The following is a 14,463-nucleotide window of genomic DNA, read 5'->3' on the forward strand; positions in this document are numbered from 1 at the left end:
ATTTACAGATTTTGTCCAGATTTTTTGCAAAATTATCGTTATCGTTTTAGAATTTTTATAATTAAATAACAAAAAACTGTTTGACACTTAAGACATCAAAAAATAAAAGAAAAGAAAAATCAGTTTAAATACAACTCCATTAACAAATATTCAATTCATGCGAAACTGGTATCCCCAGTGTGCAAAACAACTCAGGATATCATGTTTCCAACAATTTAAAAATACACTCCACCCTAATTGTTATGCATACACTCCTAGTTGGTAGGAGATGGGAGGTGTTAGTGAAATATGAGAGATATGATTCCTCAAATTCTTTTAAGGAATAATAAATCATAAAAAGTGAAATATGTTTGTTTATTCCACAAAGTTTTTCCTTCACATAATTTAACTCAAACCTATTGATTGTTTTAATACATTTTGATTAAATAAGTTCGAAAATTTGGATTTTCTTGGAAGAATTTATTATCTATTATACTATTACTTTGTTGGTAGTATTATGAATCCTTTAATAAACATAAGATAATCTGTTAAACCATTTAATTATACTCCCACTAGGAAATAATTATTGGTTAAACATATTTTAACACCATGGGAAAATAATTACTTTATAATTATAAAGACTATATTTTGTTCCTTGCAGCAATATATAGAAGACAATAAATCAATATATCTACTTAAAATTAATTTACTCAACTATCGTATACACTAAAATGATTATTTTCCTTTTTTTTTTAAAGATTATCAAACAAATCAAGTTAATAAAATTAAGCTTAAAACAATTGTGAACCAATTGTTTGTAATGAATGTAGAAATTAAAAGCTATTTTATATATTTACCAAACTTCTCTGTCAATACTTCGAAACCAATTAAGAAAGGTTTGTGGATTTCTTAGTGTCCTTTTTTTCTTTCTTTTTTAAATGGGTGATTTATTTTTCTATTTATTATTTAATTTCCTTTGTGGTATGTTATTGTTCGTCGTTTCAAGCTTGATGTAGTGGCTGGATTATTTTTAAAATAAGTATTATCAAACAAATTAAAAAGATCCTGTTTAGTATTTGCTATTTCAAATGAATAATATTGGTATATCTTTGTAATGAAATAAATATATAATGTTGAAAAAAAAACAAATTGAATACCTTCATATTTATATATAAAAGTATTTTACGTCGAAAATTCAAGTATACTAAATTTTAATCCCTTAAATTTGTAGGGAGGAAAAATAAATCTAGTTTTCAATGGGTTAATCCCTCCATTAATTTTCCTAAATATGAGGTGTATCTTAGAAATTTGAGCTTTATTAATATCTAAGAACTAGATAATATTTACAGTACAATCCGAAATGGAGTCCAAGAAAATCAAGTTAATTTATTTTGTTAGGATATAAAACTTTCAGGAAATAAAAAATAGACAATAAGTAGAAAAATATTAACTAATTTGACACGACAAGCTTCTTTCTGTATTCTCAACCCTCGACTGTGTAAAGAAAAAGGAAAAATTTGAAGAAAAAAATAAAATCAAAACATTTGGTAGCTAGTAATGTATATTTTTCTTGTTGCCAACTTGTTGCAATTATTATTTAGAGAATAGTTATTAATTTTTATTTATATTGAGTTTATAAATTTTTTCTATTTTTTTTAATAACAGAATATGAAATGACATAAATTTTAAAAGAATGGACGTGGTTGTTATAAATTAGCATAAAAATACAAATAATACGTTGAGTCAGCTGTTTATAATTATATTGGAGTGTAATTTATGAAAATTAATACAATAAACTGGAAGGAAAAAAATTATTGAATTATTTGTCTCTGATATATATGTTTTATTGCTTCTCTAAGGCTTACCTCATAAACAGTTTCCTTTATTATCCGTTGTCCAACTTTGTTGTTTTTGGCACTGCACACAGCTATAATTTCTACTACTTTAGCCACTTATAATAGAATTTATGAATGAACTCAGATAATTATTTAACTCGATTTCGAGGTCAGTAAAAGTGGTTTTGATTGTTTGAGTATCCGAAAACTTTGTTAGGCTACAATTTGTTTTTCTTGAAAATGAAAAATAAGGATAATAAATATCCTTATTTCTCACTTGAGAAGAGGATCTTTTGTGAAAATTTTGAAATTCAATACCGTAATTTTTGTTTTGCTTTCTAGAGTGCTGAAAATATTTTATTGCATCTGAAAAAAGGGTACTATTTAGTTTGTAAATTTTCATAAATTAACAACACTACTTATACACAGTATATGACAACTATGGATCAAAGAAGGTTTATTTGTGGGATGAAATTTGCCATAGCATATTACAAATTTATGGATATGACAACTTTAGAAAAGTATGTATTTTTTTGTTTTTTAATGTTCAAAAAAATATGTTCCTTTAAGTCTGATGTATCATTGGCTATTTTTGAATCAGTTTGAGAAATAGTTAAATAATACATCACATATATTTTATCTCGTCGTTGCCATCGGCTTGAAAAAGATCATGGGTTACTTACTTTTTTTGTTTAAATGAGTTAGCATATGCATACTTGCAAATTTTTTTATTTATCAGCTTAATTATTTAGCTGGGATACGCTACGGGCAGACAAATAGGTGATAAGCAACAATTAATGCAATTACATTTTATCGTTCTATAAAACGTAGAGAATAACTTCCATAAAAGTTCTAAAATAGTGTTGATAAGGATATAAAAACAAGAATACATATTTCAAAAAAACTATAAAATATCAAAAATTTATGGATGTTGAGGTACCTCTAAATATTTTTCAAAATAATTAAAACTTAGATATTTATAGATTAATAGGAACATAGTGAGACCTTAAGAATATCATATTTCCAACATTTAAAAAATAAAATCCACGTATGAAAGTTGTTCCTTGTACGTATAAAAGTATATGTTGTATGGAATCAAAGTACACATTGTAAGTTTTTACACAACAGAAATCAGACTAAAAAGACGAGCATTTCCATTCCCTATACACCAAACTTCGGTATTGTTCATCTATTTAAAAACGTTTCATTTACAGGTTTTCGAAGGGGTCTTATTTTAAACAAAAAATACAAATTTTAATAAAAAGTATGTCTTATTTTAAAATGCAGATGTACAGACATAAATTATTTTGGGTGACAGGTCTAAAAATCTAGGCTTCTACTGAATCAATTAAAATATAAATATTTGATTTGAACATAACAATAATTTATAATTTTTGTATGACACTGGATCAAATGGCAAAAATAATTATACTCTAAAATACATAGTTTCGGTGTTATTTGATTTTTTTTTTGCAAATTCCAAATTATGAAAATAAATTTAAAAAATTGTTTTGTAAGTTCAAAATTGAAGTAGTTAATACATTTTGAAAAATCGCAAATAATGAAAATTCAGGAGATAAGTTGTACTTATGAAAACTCAGGAGATAAGCTGTACTCATGAAAACTCAGGAGATTTAATATACTAAATATTCGTCAGCTTTTTCTTTTAAAAAATCGACGGAATAAACCACATTTTCCACTACTCTACGAATAACAGGAAATGAATGTATTTCTAAAAAAAAAAATAACTTAATTTTCATCAAATAGTCAAAATTTACACATCACACATAGTGTGCATTTCATATTTATTCACCCATTACCTATTTTTGGATTGCACTATCTCCTTATTTGTACAAGCTACAACAAGAAAATAACAGGGTTATATAGCCAAAACATGGTGTGAAATTCTTTAAAAAGTTTGTAGAACTTTATCAGCTTAAACTTTTGTCTAAGGAATAATAAATTGAAATTGTATTTTTATCCAAACATACACTTAGGGATGAAACACACATACAACCTAAAGTAAAGTTACTGGAGTAAACTCTAAAAACCACTAAGCAATCAAATATACTTATTAAATTTGCTATAATATTAATTTATAAAAAGGTAAGAGGATTGAGATATACTTAGAATATTCCAAAAAAGTGTGATATTTGAATGTTGTCTATTTTTAAAAATGTAATTTCAATTTATTATTCCTTAGACTAAAGTTTAAACTGATGTTCTACAAACTTTTAAAAATTTCACACCATGTTTTGGCTATATAACCTGTTATTTTCTTGTTGTAGCTTGTACAAATAAGGAGATAGTGCAATCCAAAAATAGGCATTGGGTGAATAAATAAGAAATGCACACTATGTGTGATGTGTAATTGTGTGATGTGTAAATTTCCTTTAAGGGATTCCTTTTTAGCCAAAATTACTCTAAAGGTTAACATAAATCAGCCGACATAAAATCATTACCATAATCTTCTTTTTTTGAACTATGAGAAAGTTCAAAAAATTATGTAATCAGAGACATCAGTTGTTATTCAAACTGATTTTAACTTGAATATATCAAGAGCAAAGAGTTTTTATATTTTTTTTTTATTGATGGTTTTTCTCTAATTTAAAAAAATAAGTAAAAAATGTGATCATTTGATGTGACTGAGACAATTCTCAACTCTCAAATTTTGCTTGAATATGCAACATTGTAAATCCCAGATGTTATGGATTCATTTTCACTTATTTCTGAGACGGTTAAATGGACTATTTAGTAATGGTATGCATGACCATATCCGTAACCATGTCCATAAGCATGGCCGTAGCCATATCCAGCATGAGGATAGTAGCCATAAGAAGGCTCAGCCTCAGCGGATCTCTTGCCGTAGTGATGACCATAACCATGTCCGTAAGCATGACCGTATCCGTGTCCGTAACCGTATCCAGCATAGGGGTAGTATCCGTAAGAAGGCTCAGCTTCAGCTGATCTCTTGCCGTAGTGGTGAGCATAACCGTAGCCATGTCCGTAGGCAGGAGCGTATCCGTGTCCGTAGGCAGGACCGTATCCGTAGGCAAGACCATAAGAAGGCTCAGCTTCAGGCTCAGCGGATCTCTTTCCATAATGGTGTCCAATGCCGTATCCGTGGTGAGCATACCCATGACCATAAGGAGCATAGCCGTATCTGTAGCTGGGTTCAGCAACAGCAGCTGCGGCGAAAAGAACTAGGGCAAGAGCCTAAGAGAGAATAAAAGATTATTGAGAATACATTATTTGTTTTGAAGAACAGACTTACAATGCACTTCATTTTGACTACTTTGCTTTGTATTTGAGCTAGAGATTGTAACAAAGTGAATGATACTTATTTTAAGAATCACTGGGGCTTTTATAGTCAAAGGTAAGTTTTTCTATGGGTATGTAAGACTGGCGTCGCCCCTTTACAGATGTTGTCCCACCCTTCTGTCATAATGAATCTTACGTTCTTTAAAAATGAAGCGTACCTGATACTGTATTCTCATCAACTTTATGTGCAGTATATTAATTATTCATGTTTTAACAATTTTTATCATAAAAATAATGCTACAATTACATTTTAAAGTTACTTTAATTGACCTAGATATGTCATACTCTGACGTGAGGAAAAGTAATAAATAACAATCCAATTCAAATTGTTAAAATGGATTATCAAGGAAATTTATTTAGTGGATGCATTCCTAGAACTGAAAAATATATGAAAATGTTTGAGGTTCTTAAACTTAGTTGAGATACAATAAAAATCTTGAATGAACGGCCATTGAGCAACCTCTAAATATTCAAAATATGTCAAAATTATATAATGATGTTCAATGAATAGAAGAAACATTGTAGTCTTAAGCGATCAAAAACTTGATCAAATATCAACGGGTTCCACCGAATGACTTCAAAAATTGAAATTTTAAGTATTTCATTGATAAAAGAACAGACATTAATATGTTTTAAAATTAAACATTCATACAGTAGAAGATTAATATTTACAGAATATTGGCATTAGTATAAGAGCAAGTCCAGTCAAGATAACACTGGTCTTGTAAAACTAACACACACATAAATAAAATTAGAAACGTAACCTGAAATCCGAAGAGTATCTTAGAGTAGTGGAACCCAATAATTTTTTTTTTGTTTAAATTTAATAATAAGGTTGTTGTATGTTTTCTGTTTATATAATTTCAAATGCCTATATCATGAGATCCTCTTTGTATTTTGCGCTAAAATGGATTTGCTGTGATTGGCTAAAAAATTATTCCACATAAAATTTTGCTTACAAAGAAAGCCAAATTTATATAAGATCTTATTGCTGTCTCAGGCTTTTGAACTACTATAATCACAATTAATTGGGAAAGTTCATAAGTCAACCCCTGTAATCTGATTGAAGTCACATCAGTTTTGAAGTTCAAAAATCAGGCCAGGGTCATAGTTTTTTGAGATGTGGCCAGCAATGGTTACATCATGCCAACACATTTCAACGAGGCTGGACTTGGGACCAACACAGATGAGTATCTAAATATCCTGAAAAACTTATTGGTAATATCGATTCAACAGTGAAGAATGGTCGTACAAGCATCATAATTTGGGCCTGTTTTACTGCCAATGGAACTGGAGAACTTCATAAAATTGATGGTACTATTCAATAGGAAGACTACATCGAGATTCTTTAAATATCAATCATCGAAGAAGGTATTGGTAGTTCCAGGAAAACAATGACCCGAACCCCACATCCAAAAAAGTTCAAGAATAGCTCAATAGGCATTAGTTAAGGATCATAAACTGGACAGCCCAAAATTCTGACCTTAACCATATTGAGAACCTATGGACTACATTGAAAAAACATTGTGGAAAAGACATCCAACAAATATCGATGACTTTTGGAGATTCTGTCAAGTAGAGTGGGCCAAAATCGATCCCAGTGTTTTCCTCAATTTGGAAAGGACTTATCTCAAGGGTATTCAATATTTGAACAAAGCCAGAGGCCAGTTCATAAAGTATTAAGTCATTTTGCTCTTTGGGTATGAAGCGCAAAAAAGGATATTTTGTTAACTTATCTTAAAAAATGAATAAATTATGATATTTTTTAAAGTTATTAGTAGTTTTTGATGGACTAGGGATATTGTAAATTAGTTTCAAGATCCAACATGAACATGTAATGATGTTTTCTTGGCATTTTTGCAAGGGTACGAATGGTTTTGAGCTAAAATTTATATTCAGTACAAATTAAAAAATCGAATTAGAACGAGAATTAGCGACTTTCTATTTTTATAGTAAATATTAAAATTTCTAATAGAAAGGCACAAATTCGTCATTTGGAAGTGGGGTCCATCCCTTCCCCCTACGAAGCATCTAAATTAAAACAAACAATCATTTTTGATGCATTGTTTTGGAAATAACAAAATTAGCGTCGAACTCAGCTGAATAACTCACAAATTAAAGAACAGGCTGTCATAATATTTATATAGCTGTCTTTTGAAGGTTGGTACTAACTTAAAATGAGGTTAATATAAAATAATTGAACCATTTATCTGTGAAGCCTTGGACATTTCAACCCATTTGTTAATATGCACTTAAAGAGGAAATATCTTTTATTATGAAGAATATCATACCTTCATTTTCTTTATCAACTTCTTCTGCATTCAATTTAACTTCAAATATATCATATAGCAAACTACACTGTGTCTTACTACTTTTCTTTTAAAAAAAAAAAAAATGGTTGAAATTATTTGATGGTTAACTTGTAATGAAGTATCTAATACATTGATCAGAATATGCAACAATCCATGCATCATATGTCAAACATCCCACTCGTTGTTATCCAATATAATTAATTGGGAAACGGTGTCTACAGTTTGATAATAAATTAAAGTTTACTTTACTATTATTTTTTAAAGCAGAATGTTTTCCAACAATTATTTTTCTAGGAAAGTAGTAAAATACAATTTTGACCTTGGTTGCAGGGAAAATTATGAGAAATTGCATGTTTTTTCTGAGAGCATCAAAACTGAAAAATTGAAGAAATTAGTAATTAGAGGGAAAACATAGACGTTCCTTTTATGCAAATACAAACGAGAAGTAAAGCAAAGGTTAGAAAAAACCTACATTACCATTGAAAAAAGCTGATATTATAAGTAAGGACTTTACTCGATAATAATTTGATGGGAGAGTCCGTCAAATATGAATTGGGAATCCCCATGAAACCTTTTTAAAGGACTCAACGTCCTTTTGAGAAAATGAAAAAATAGAAAATATTACAAATTCATTTTTTTTAAATTAAATTGTTCTCATTTTCTCATGATAATTTTTAAATATTTTTTTATTTTTTAGTCCCTATTTGTTATTTTCTTGTTCGTATAACAGTGGAGCTGTCGTTTTTCACTTATGTTATGGCTAAGTCTTGTCTTCATATACTTTTTGTCTTTGAGTTAGTCAAATTTTATCAGCTTAAACTTTTGTCTAAGGAATAATAAATTGAAATTGTATTTTTATCCAAACATACACTTAGGGATGAAACACACATACAACCTAAAGTAAAGTTACTGGAGTAAACTCTAAAAACCACTAAGCAATCAAATATACTTATTAAATTTGCTATAATATTAATTTATAAAAAGGTAAGAGGATTGAGATATACTTAGAATATTCCAAAAAAGTGTGATATTTGAATGTTGTCTATTTTTAAAAATGTAATTTCAATTTATTATTCCTCAGACAAAAGTTTAAGCTGATAAAGTTGTACAAACTTTTTTAAAGAATTTCACACCATGTTTTGGCTATATAACCCTGTTATTTTCTTGTTGTAGCTTGTACAAATAAGGAGATAGTGCAATCCAAAAATAGGCATTGGGTGAATAAATAAGAAATGCACACTATGTCTAATGTGTAAATTTCCTTTAAGGGATTCCTTTTTAGCCAAAATTACTCTAAAGTTAACATAAATCAGCCAACATAAAATCATTACCATAATCTTCTTTTTTGAACTATGAGAAAGTTCCAAAAATTATGTAATCAGAGACATCAGTTGTTATTCAAACTGATTTTAACTTGAATATATCAAGAGCAAAGAGTTTTTATATTTTTTTATTGATGGTTTTTCTCTAATTTAAAAAATAAGTAAAAAATGTGATCATTTGATGTACTGAGACAATTCTCAACTCTCAAATTTTGCTTGAATATGCAACATTGTAAATCCCAGATGTTATGGATTCATTTTCACTTATTTCTGAGACGGTTAAATGGACTATTTAGTAATGGTATGCATGACCATATCCGTAACCATGTCCATAAGCATGGCCGTAGCCATATCCAGCATGAGGATAGTAGCCATAAGAAGGCTCAGCCTCAGCGGATCTCTTGCCGTAGTGATGACCATAACCATGTCCGTAAGCATGACCGTATCCGTGTCCGTAACCGTATCCAGCATAGGGGTAGTATCCGTAAGAAGGCTCAGCTTCAGCTGATCTCTTGCCGTAGTGGTGAGCATAACCGTAGCCATGTCCGTAGGCAGGAGCGTATCCGTGTCCGTAGGCAGGACCGTATCCGTAGGCAAGACCATAAGAAGGCTCAGCTTCAGGCTCAGCGGATCTCTTTCCATAATGGTGTCCAATGCCGTATCCGTGGTGAGCATACCCATGACCATAAGGAGCATAGCCGTATCTGTAGCTGGGTTCAGCAACAGCAGCTGCGGCGAAAAGAACTAGGGCAAGAGCCTAAGAGAGAATAAAAGATTATTGAGAATACATTATTTGTTTTGAAGAACAGACTTACAATGCACTTCATTTTGACTACTTTGCTTTGTATTTGAGCTAGAGATTGTAACAAAGTGAATGATACTTATTTTAAGAATCACTGGGGCTTTTATAGTCAAAAGGTAAGTTTTCTATGGGTATGTAAGACTGGCGTCGCCCCTTTACAGATGTTGTCCCACCCTTCTGTCATAATGAATCTTACGTTCTTTAAAAATGAAGCGTACCTGATACTGTATTCTCATCAACTTTATGTGCAGTATATTAATTATTCATGTTTTAACAATTTTTATCATAAAAATAATGCTACAATTACATTTTAAAGTTACTTTAATTGACCTAGATATGTCATACTCTGACGTGAGGAAAAGTAATAAATAACAATCCAATTCAAATTGTTAAAATGGATTATCAAGGAAATTTATTTAGTGGATGCATTCCTAGAACTGAAAAATATATGAAAATGTTTGAGGTTCTTAAACTTAGTTGAGATACAATAAAAATCTTGAATGAACGGCCATTGAGCAACCTCTAAATATTCAAAATATGTCAAAATTATATAATGATGTTCAATGAATAGAAGAAACATTGTAGTCTTAAGCGATCAAAAACTTGATCAAATATCAACGGGTTCCACCGAATGACTTCAAAAATTGAAATTTTAAGTATTTCATTGATAAAAGAACAGACATTAATATGTTTTAAAATTAAACATTCATACAGTAGAAGATTAATATTTACAGAATATTGGCATTAGTATAAGAGCAAGTCCAGTCAAGATAACACTGGTCTTGTAAAACTAACACACACATAAATAAAATTAGAAACGTAACCTGAAATCCGAAGAGTATCTTAGAGTAGTGGAACCCAATAATTTTTTTTTGTTTAAATTTAATAATAAGGTTGTTGTATGTTTTCTGTTTATATAATTTCAAATGCCTATATCATGAGATCCTCTTTGTATTTTGCGCTAAAAATGGATTTGCTGTGATTGGCTAAAAAAATTATTCCACATAAAATTTTGCTTACAAAGAAAGCCAAATTTATATAAGATCTTATTGCTGTCTCAGGCTTTTGAACTACTATAATCACAATTAATTGGGAAAGTTCAAAAGTCAAACCCTGTAATCTGATTGAAGTCACATCAGTTTTGAAGTTCAAAAATCAGGCCAGGGTCATAGTTTTTGAGATGTGGCCAGCAATGGTTACATCATGCCAACACATTTCAACGAGGCTGGACTTGAGACCAACACAGATGAGTATCTAAATATCCTGAAAAACTTATTGGTAATATCGATTCAACAGTGAAGAATGGTCGTACAAGCATCATAATTTGGGCCTGTTTTACTGCCAATGGAACTGGAGAACTTCATAAAATTGATGGTACTATCTATTTAAGAAGGAAGACTACATCGCAGATTCTTTAAATATCAATCATCGAAGAAGGTATTGGTAGTTCCAGGAAAACAATGACCCGAACCCCACATCCAAAAAGTTCAAGAATAGCTCAATAGGCATTAGTTAAACATAGGATCATAAGCTGGACAGCCCAAAATTCTGACCTTAACCATATTGAGAACCTATCAATAGGACTACATTTTAAAAAAACATTGTGGAAAAGACATCCAACAAATATCGATGACTTTTTGGAGATTCTGTCAAGTAGAAAAAAAAGTGGGCCAAAATCGATCCCAGTGTTTTCCTCAATTTGGAAAGGACTTATCTCAAGGGTATTCAATATTTGAACAAAGCCAAAGGCCAGTTCATAAAGTATTAAGTCATTTTTGCTCTTTGGGTATGAAGCGCAAAAAAGGATATTTTGTTAACTTATCTTAAAAACGAATAAATTATGACATTTTTTAAAGTTATTAGTAGTTTTGATGGACTAGGGATATTGTAAATTAGTTTCAAGATCCAACATGAACATGTAATGATGTTTTCTTGGCATTTTTGCAAGGGTACGAATGGTTTTTTGAGCTAAAATTTATATTCAGTACAAATTAAAAAATCAAATTAGAACGAGAATTAGCGACTTTCATTTTTATAGTAAATATTAAAATTTCTAATAGAAAGGCACAAATTCGTCATTTGGGAGGGGGTACATCCCTTCCCTACGAAGCACCTAAATTAAAAACAAACAATCATTTTTGATGCATTGTTTTGGAAATAACAAAATTAGCGTCGAACTCAGCTGAATAACTCACAAATTAAAGAACAGGCTGTCATAATATTTATATAGCTGTCTTTGAAGGTTGGTACTAACTTAAAATGAGGTTAATATAAAATAATTGAACCATTTATCTGTGAAGCCTTGGCATTTCAACCCATTTGTTAATATGCACTTAAAGAGGAAATATCTTTTGTTATGAAGAATATCATACCTTCATTTTCTTATCAACTTCTTCTGCATTCAATTTAACTTCAAATATATCATATAGCAAACTACACTGTGTCTTACTACTTTTCTTTTAAAAAGAAAAAAAAAATGGTTGAAATTATTTGATGGTTAACATGTAATGAAGTATCTAATACATTGATCAGAATATGCAACAATCCATGCATCATATGTCAAACATCCCACTCGTTGTTATCCAACATAATTAATTGGGAAACGGTGTCTACAGTTTGATAATAAATTAAAGTTTACATTACTATTATATTTTAAAGCAGAATGTTTTCCAACAATTATTTTTCCAGGAAAGTAGTAAAATACAATTTTGACCTTGGTTGCAGGGAACATTATGAGAAATTGCATGTTTTTTCTGAGTGCATCAAAACTGAAAAATTGAAGAAATTAGTAATTAGAGGGAAAACATAGACGTTCCTTTTATGCAAATACAAACGAGAAGTAAAGCAAGGGTTAGAAAAAACCTACATTACCATTGAAAAAAGCTGATATTATAAGTAAGGCCTTCCTGATAATAATTTGATGGGAGAGTCTCACAAATATGAATTGGGATTTTTTTTAAAGGACTCAACGTCCTTTGAGAAAATGAAAAATAGAAAATATTACAAATTCATTTTTTTAAATTAAATGTTCTCATTTTCTCATGATAGTTTTTTTAAATATTTTTATTTTTTGGTCCCTATTTGTTATTTTCTGTTTGTATAACAGTGGAGCTGTCGTTTTTTTATGTTGTGGCTAAGTCTTGTCTTTATACTTTTTGTCTTTGAGTTAGTCAAATTTTATCAGCTTAAACTTTTGTCTAAGGAATAATAAATTGAAATTGTATTTTTATCCAAACATACACTTAGGGATGAAACACACATACAACCTAAAGTAAAGTTACTGGAGTAAACTCTAAAAACCACTAAGCAATCAAATATACTTATTAAATTTGCTATAATATTAATTTATAAAAAGGTAAGAGGATTGAGATATACTTAGAATATTCCAAAAAAGTGTGATATTTGAATGTTGTCTATTTTTAAAAATGTAATTTCAATTTATTATTCTTAGGCAAAAGCTTAAACTGATAAAGCTCTCATGTGCACTTTTTAAAGAATTTCACAACCATGTATTGGCCGGTAAAGCGGGAACCTGTTATTTTCTTCTTTGTTAGCTTGTACAAATAAGGAGATAGTGCAATCAAAAATAGGCATTAGGTAGATAAAGAAATGCACACTTTGTGTGATGTGTAAATTTCTTTGGGATTCCTTTTAGCCAAAAATTACTCTAAAGTTAACATAAATCAGCCGACATAAAATCATTACCATAATCTTTTGAACTATGAGAAAGTTCAAAAAATTATGTAATCAGAGACATCAGTTGTTATTCAAACTGATTTTAACTTAACTATATCAAGAGCAAAGAGTTTTTATATTTTTTTATTGATGGTTTTCTCTAATTTAAAAAATAAGTAAAAATGTGATCATTTGATGTGACTGAGACAATTCTCAACTCTCAAATTTTGCTTGAATATGCAACATTGTAAATCCCAGATGTTATGGATTCATTTTCACTTATTTCTGAGACGTTTAAATGGACTATTTAGTAATGGTATGCATGACCATATCCGTAACCATGTCCATAAGCATGGCCGTAACCATATCCAGCATGAGGATAGTAGCCATAAGAAGGCTCAGCCTCAGCGGATCTCTTGCCGTAGTGATGACCATAACCATGTCCGTAAGCATGACCGTATCCGTGTCCGTAACCGTATCCAGCATAGGGGTAGTATCCGTAAGAAGGCTCAGCTTCAGCTGATCTCTTGCCGTAGTGGTGAGCATAACCGTAGCCATGTCCGTAGGCAGGAGCGTATCCGTGTCCGTAGGCAGGACCATATCCGTAAAGGCAAGACCATAAGAAGGCTCAGCTTCAGGCTCAGCGGATCTCTTTCCATAATGGTGTCCAATGCCGTATCCGTGGTGAGCATACCCATGACCATAAGGAGCATAGCCGTATCTGTAGCTGGGTTCAGCAACAGCAGCTGCGGCGAAAAGAACTAGGGCAAGAGCCTAAGAGAGAATAAAAGATTATTGAGAATACATTATTTGTTTTGAAGAACAGACTTACAATGCACTTCATTTTGACTACTTTGCTTTGTATTTGAGCTAGAGATTGTAACAAAGTGAATGATACTTATTTTAAGAATCACTGGGGCTTTTATAGTCAAAAGGTAAGTTTTCTATGGGTATGTAAGACTGGCGTCGCCCCTTTACAGATGTTGTCCCACCCTTCTGTCATAATGAATCTTACGTTCTTTAAAAATGAAGCGTACCTGATACTGTATTCTGATCAACTTTATGTGCAGTATATTAATTATTCATGTTTTAACAATTTTTATGATAAAAATAATGCTACATTACATTTTAAAGTTACTTTAATTGACCTAGATATGTCATACTCTGACGTGAGGAAAAGTAATAAATAACAATCCAATTCAAATTGTTAATTCTTA

The 14,463-nt window shown here is 30.5% G+C and overlaps 1 protein-coding gene and 1 pseudogene across 1 annotated transcript; both read right to left on the reverse strand.

Annotated features, from left to right (window-relative positions):
• Window positions 1-4,380: 4,380 nt before the first annotated feature.
• LOC121131178 (uncharacterized) lies at window positions 4,381-9,669 on the reverse strand. Its single transcript, XM_040726700.2, has 3 exons — window positions 9,585-9,669; window positions 9,082-9,526; window positions 4,381-5,002 (listed from the first exon to the last, which is right to left on the reverse strand). The coding sequence occupies exons 1-3, from the start codon at window positions 9,594-9,596 to the stop codon at window positions 4,566-4,568; spliced, it is 894 nt and encodes a 297-aa protein (XP_040582634.2). The 5' UTR covers window positions 9,597-9,669; the 3' UTR covers window positions 4,381-4,565.
• A 3,747-nt stretch (window positions 9,670-13,416) lies between these two features.
• On the reverse strand, window positions 13,417-14,163 carry LOC121131180 (uncharacterized; annotated as a pseudogene).
• Between the last annotated feature and the right edge of the window lie 300 nt (window positions 14,164-14,463).

This window comes from Lepeophtheirus salmonis, unplaced genomic scaffold, assembly GCF_016086655.4.
Source record: "Lepeophtheirus salmonis unplaced genomic scaffold, UVic_Lsal_1.4 unplaced_contig_2410_pilon, whole genome shotgun sequence".
Taxonomy (NCBI): Eukaryota; Metazoa; Arthropoda; class Copepoda; order Siphonostomatoida; family Caligidae; genus Lepeophtheirus; species Lepeophtheirus salmonis.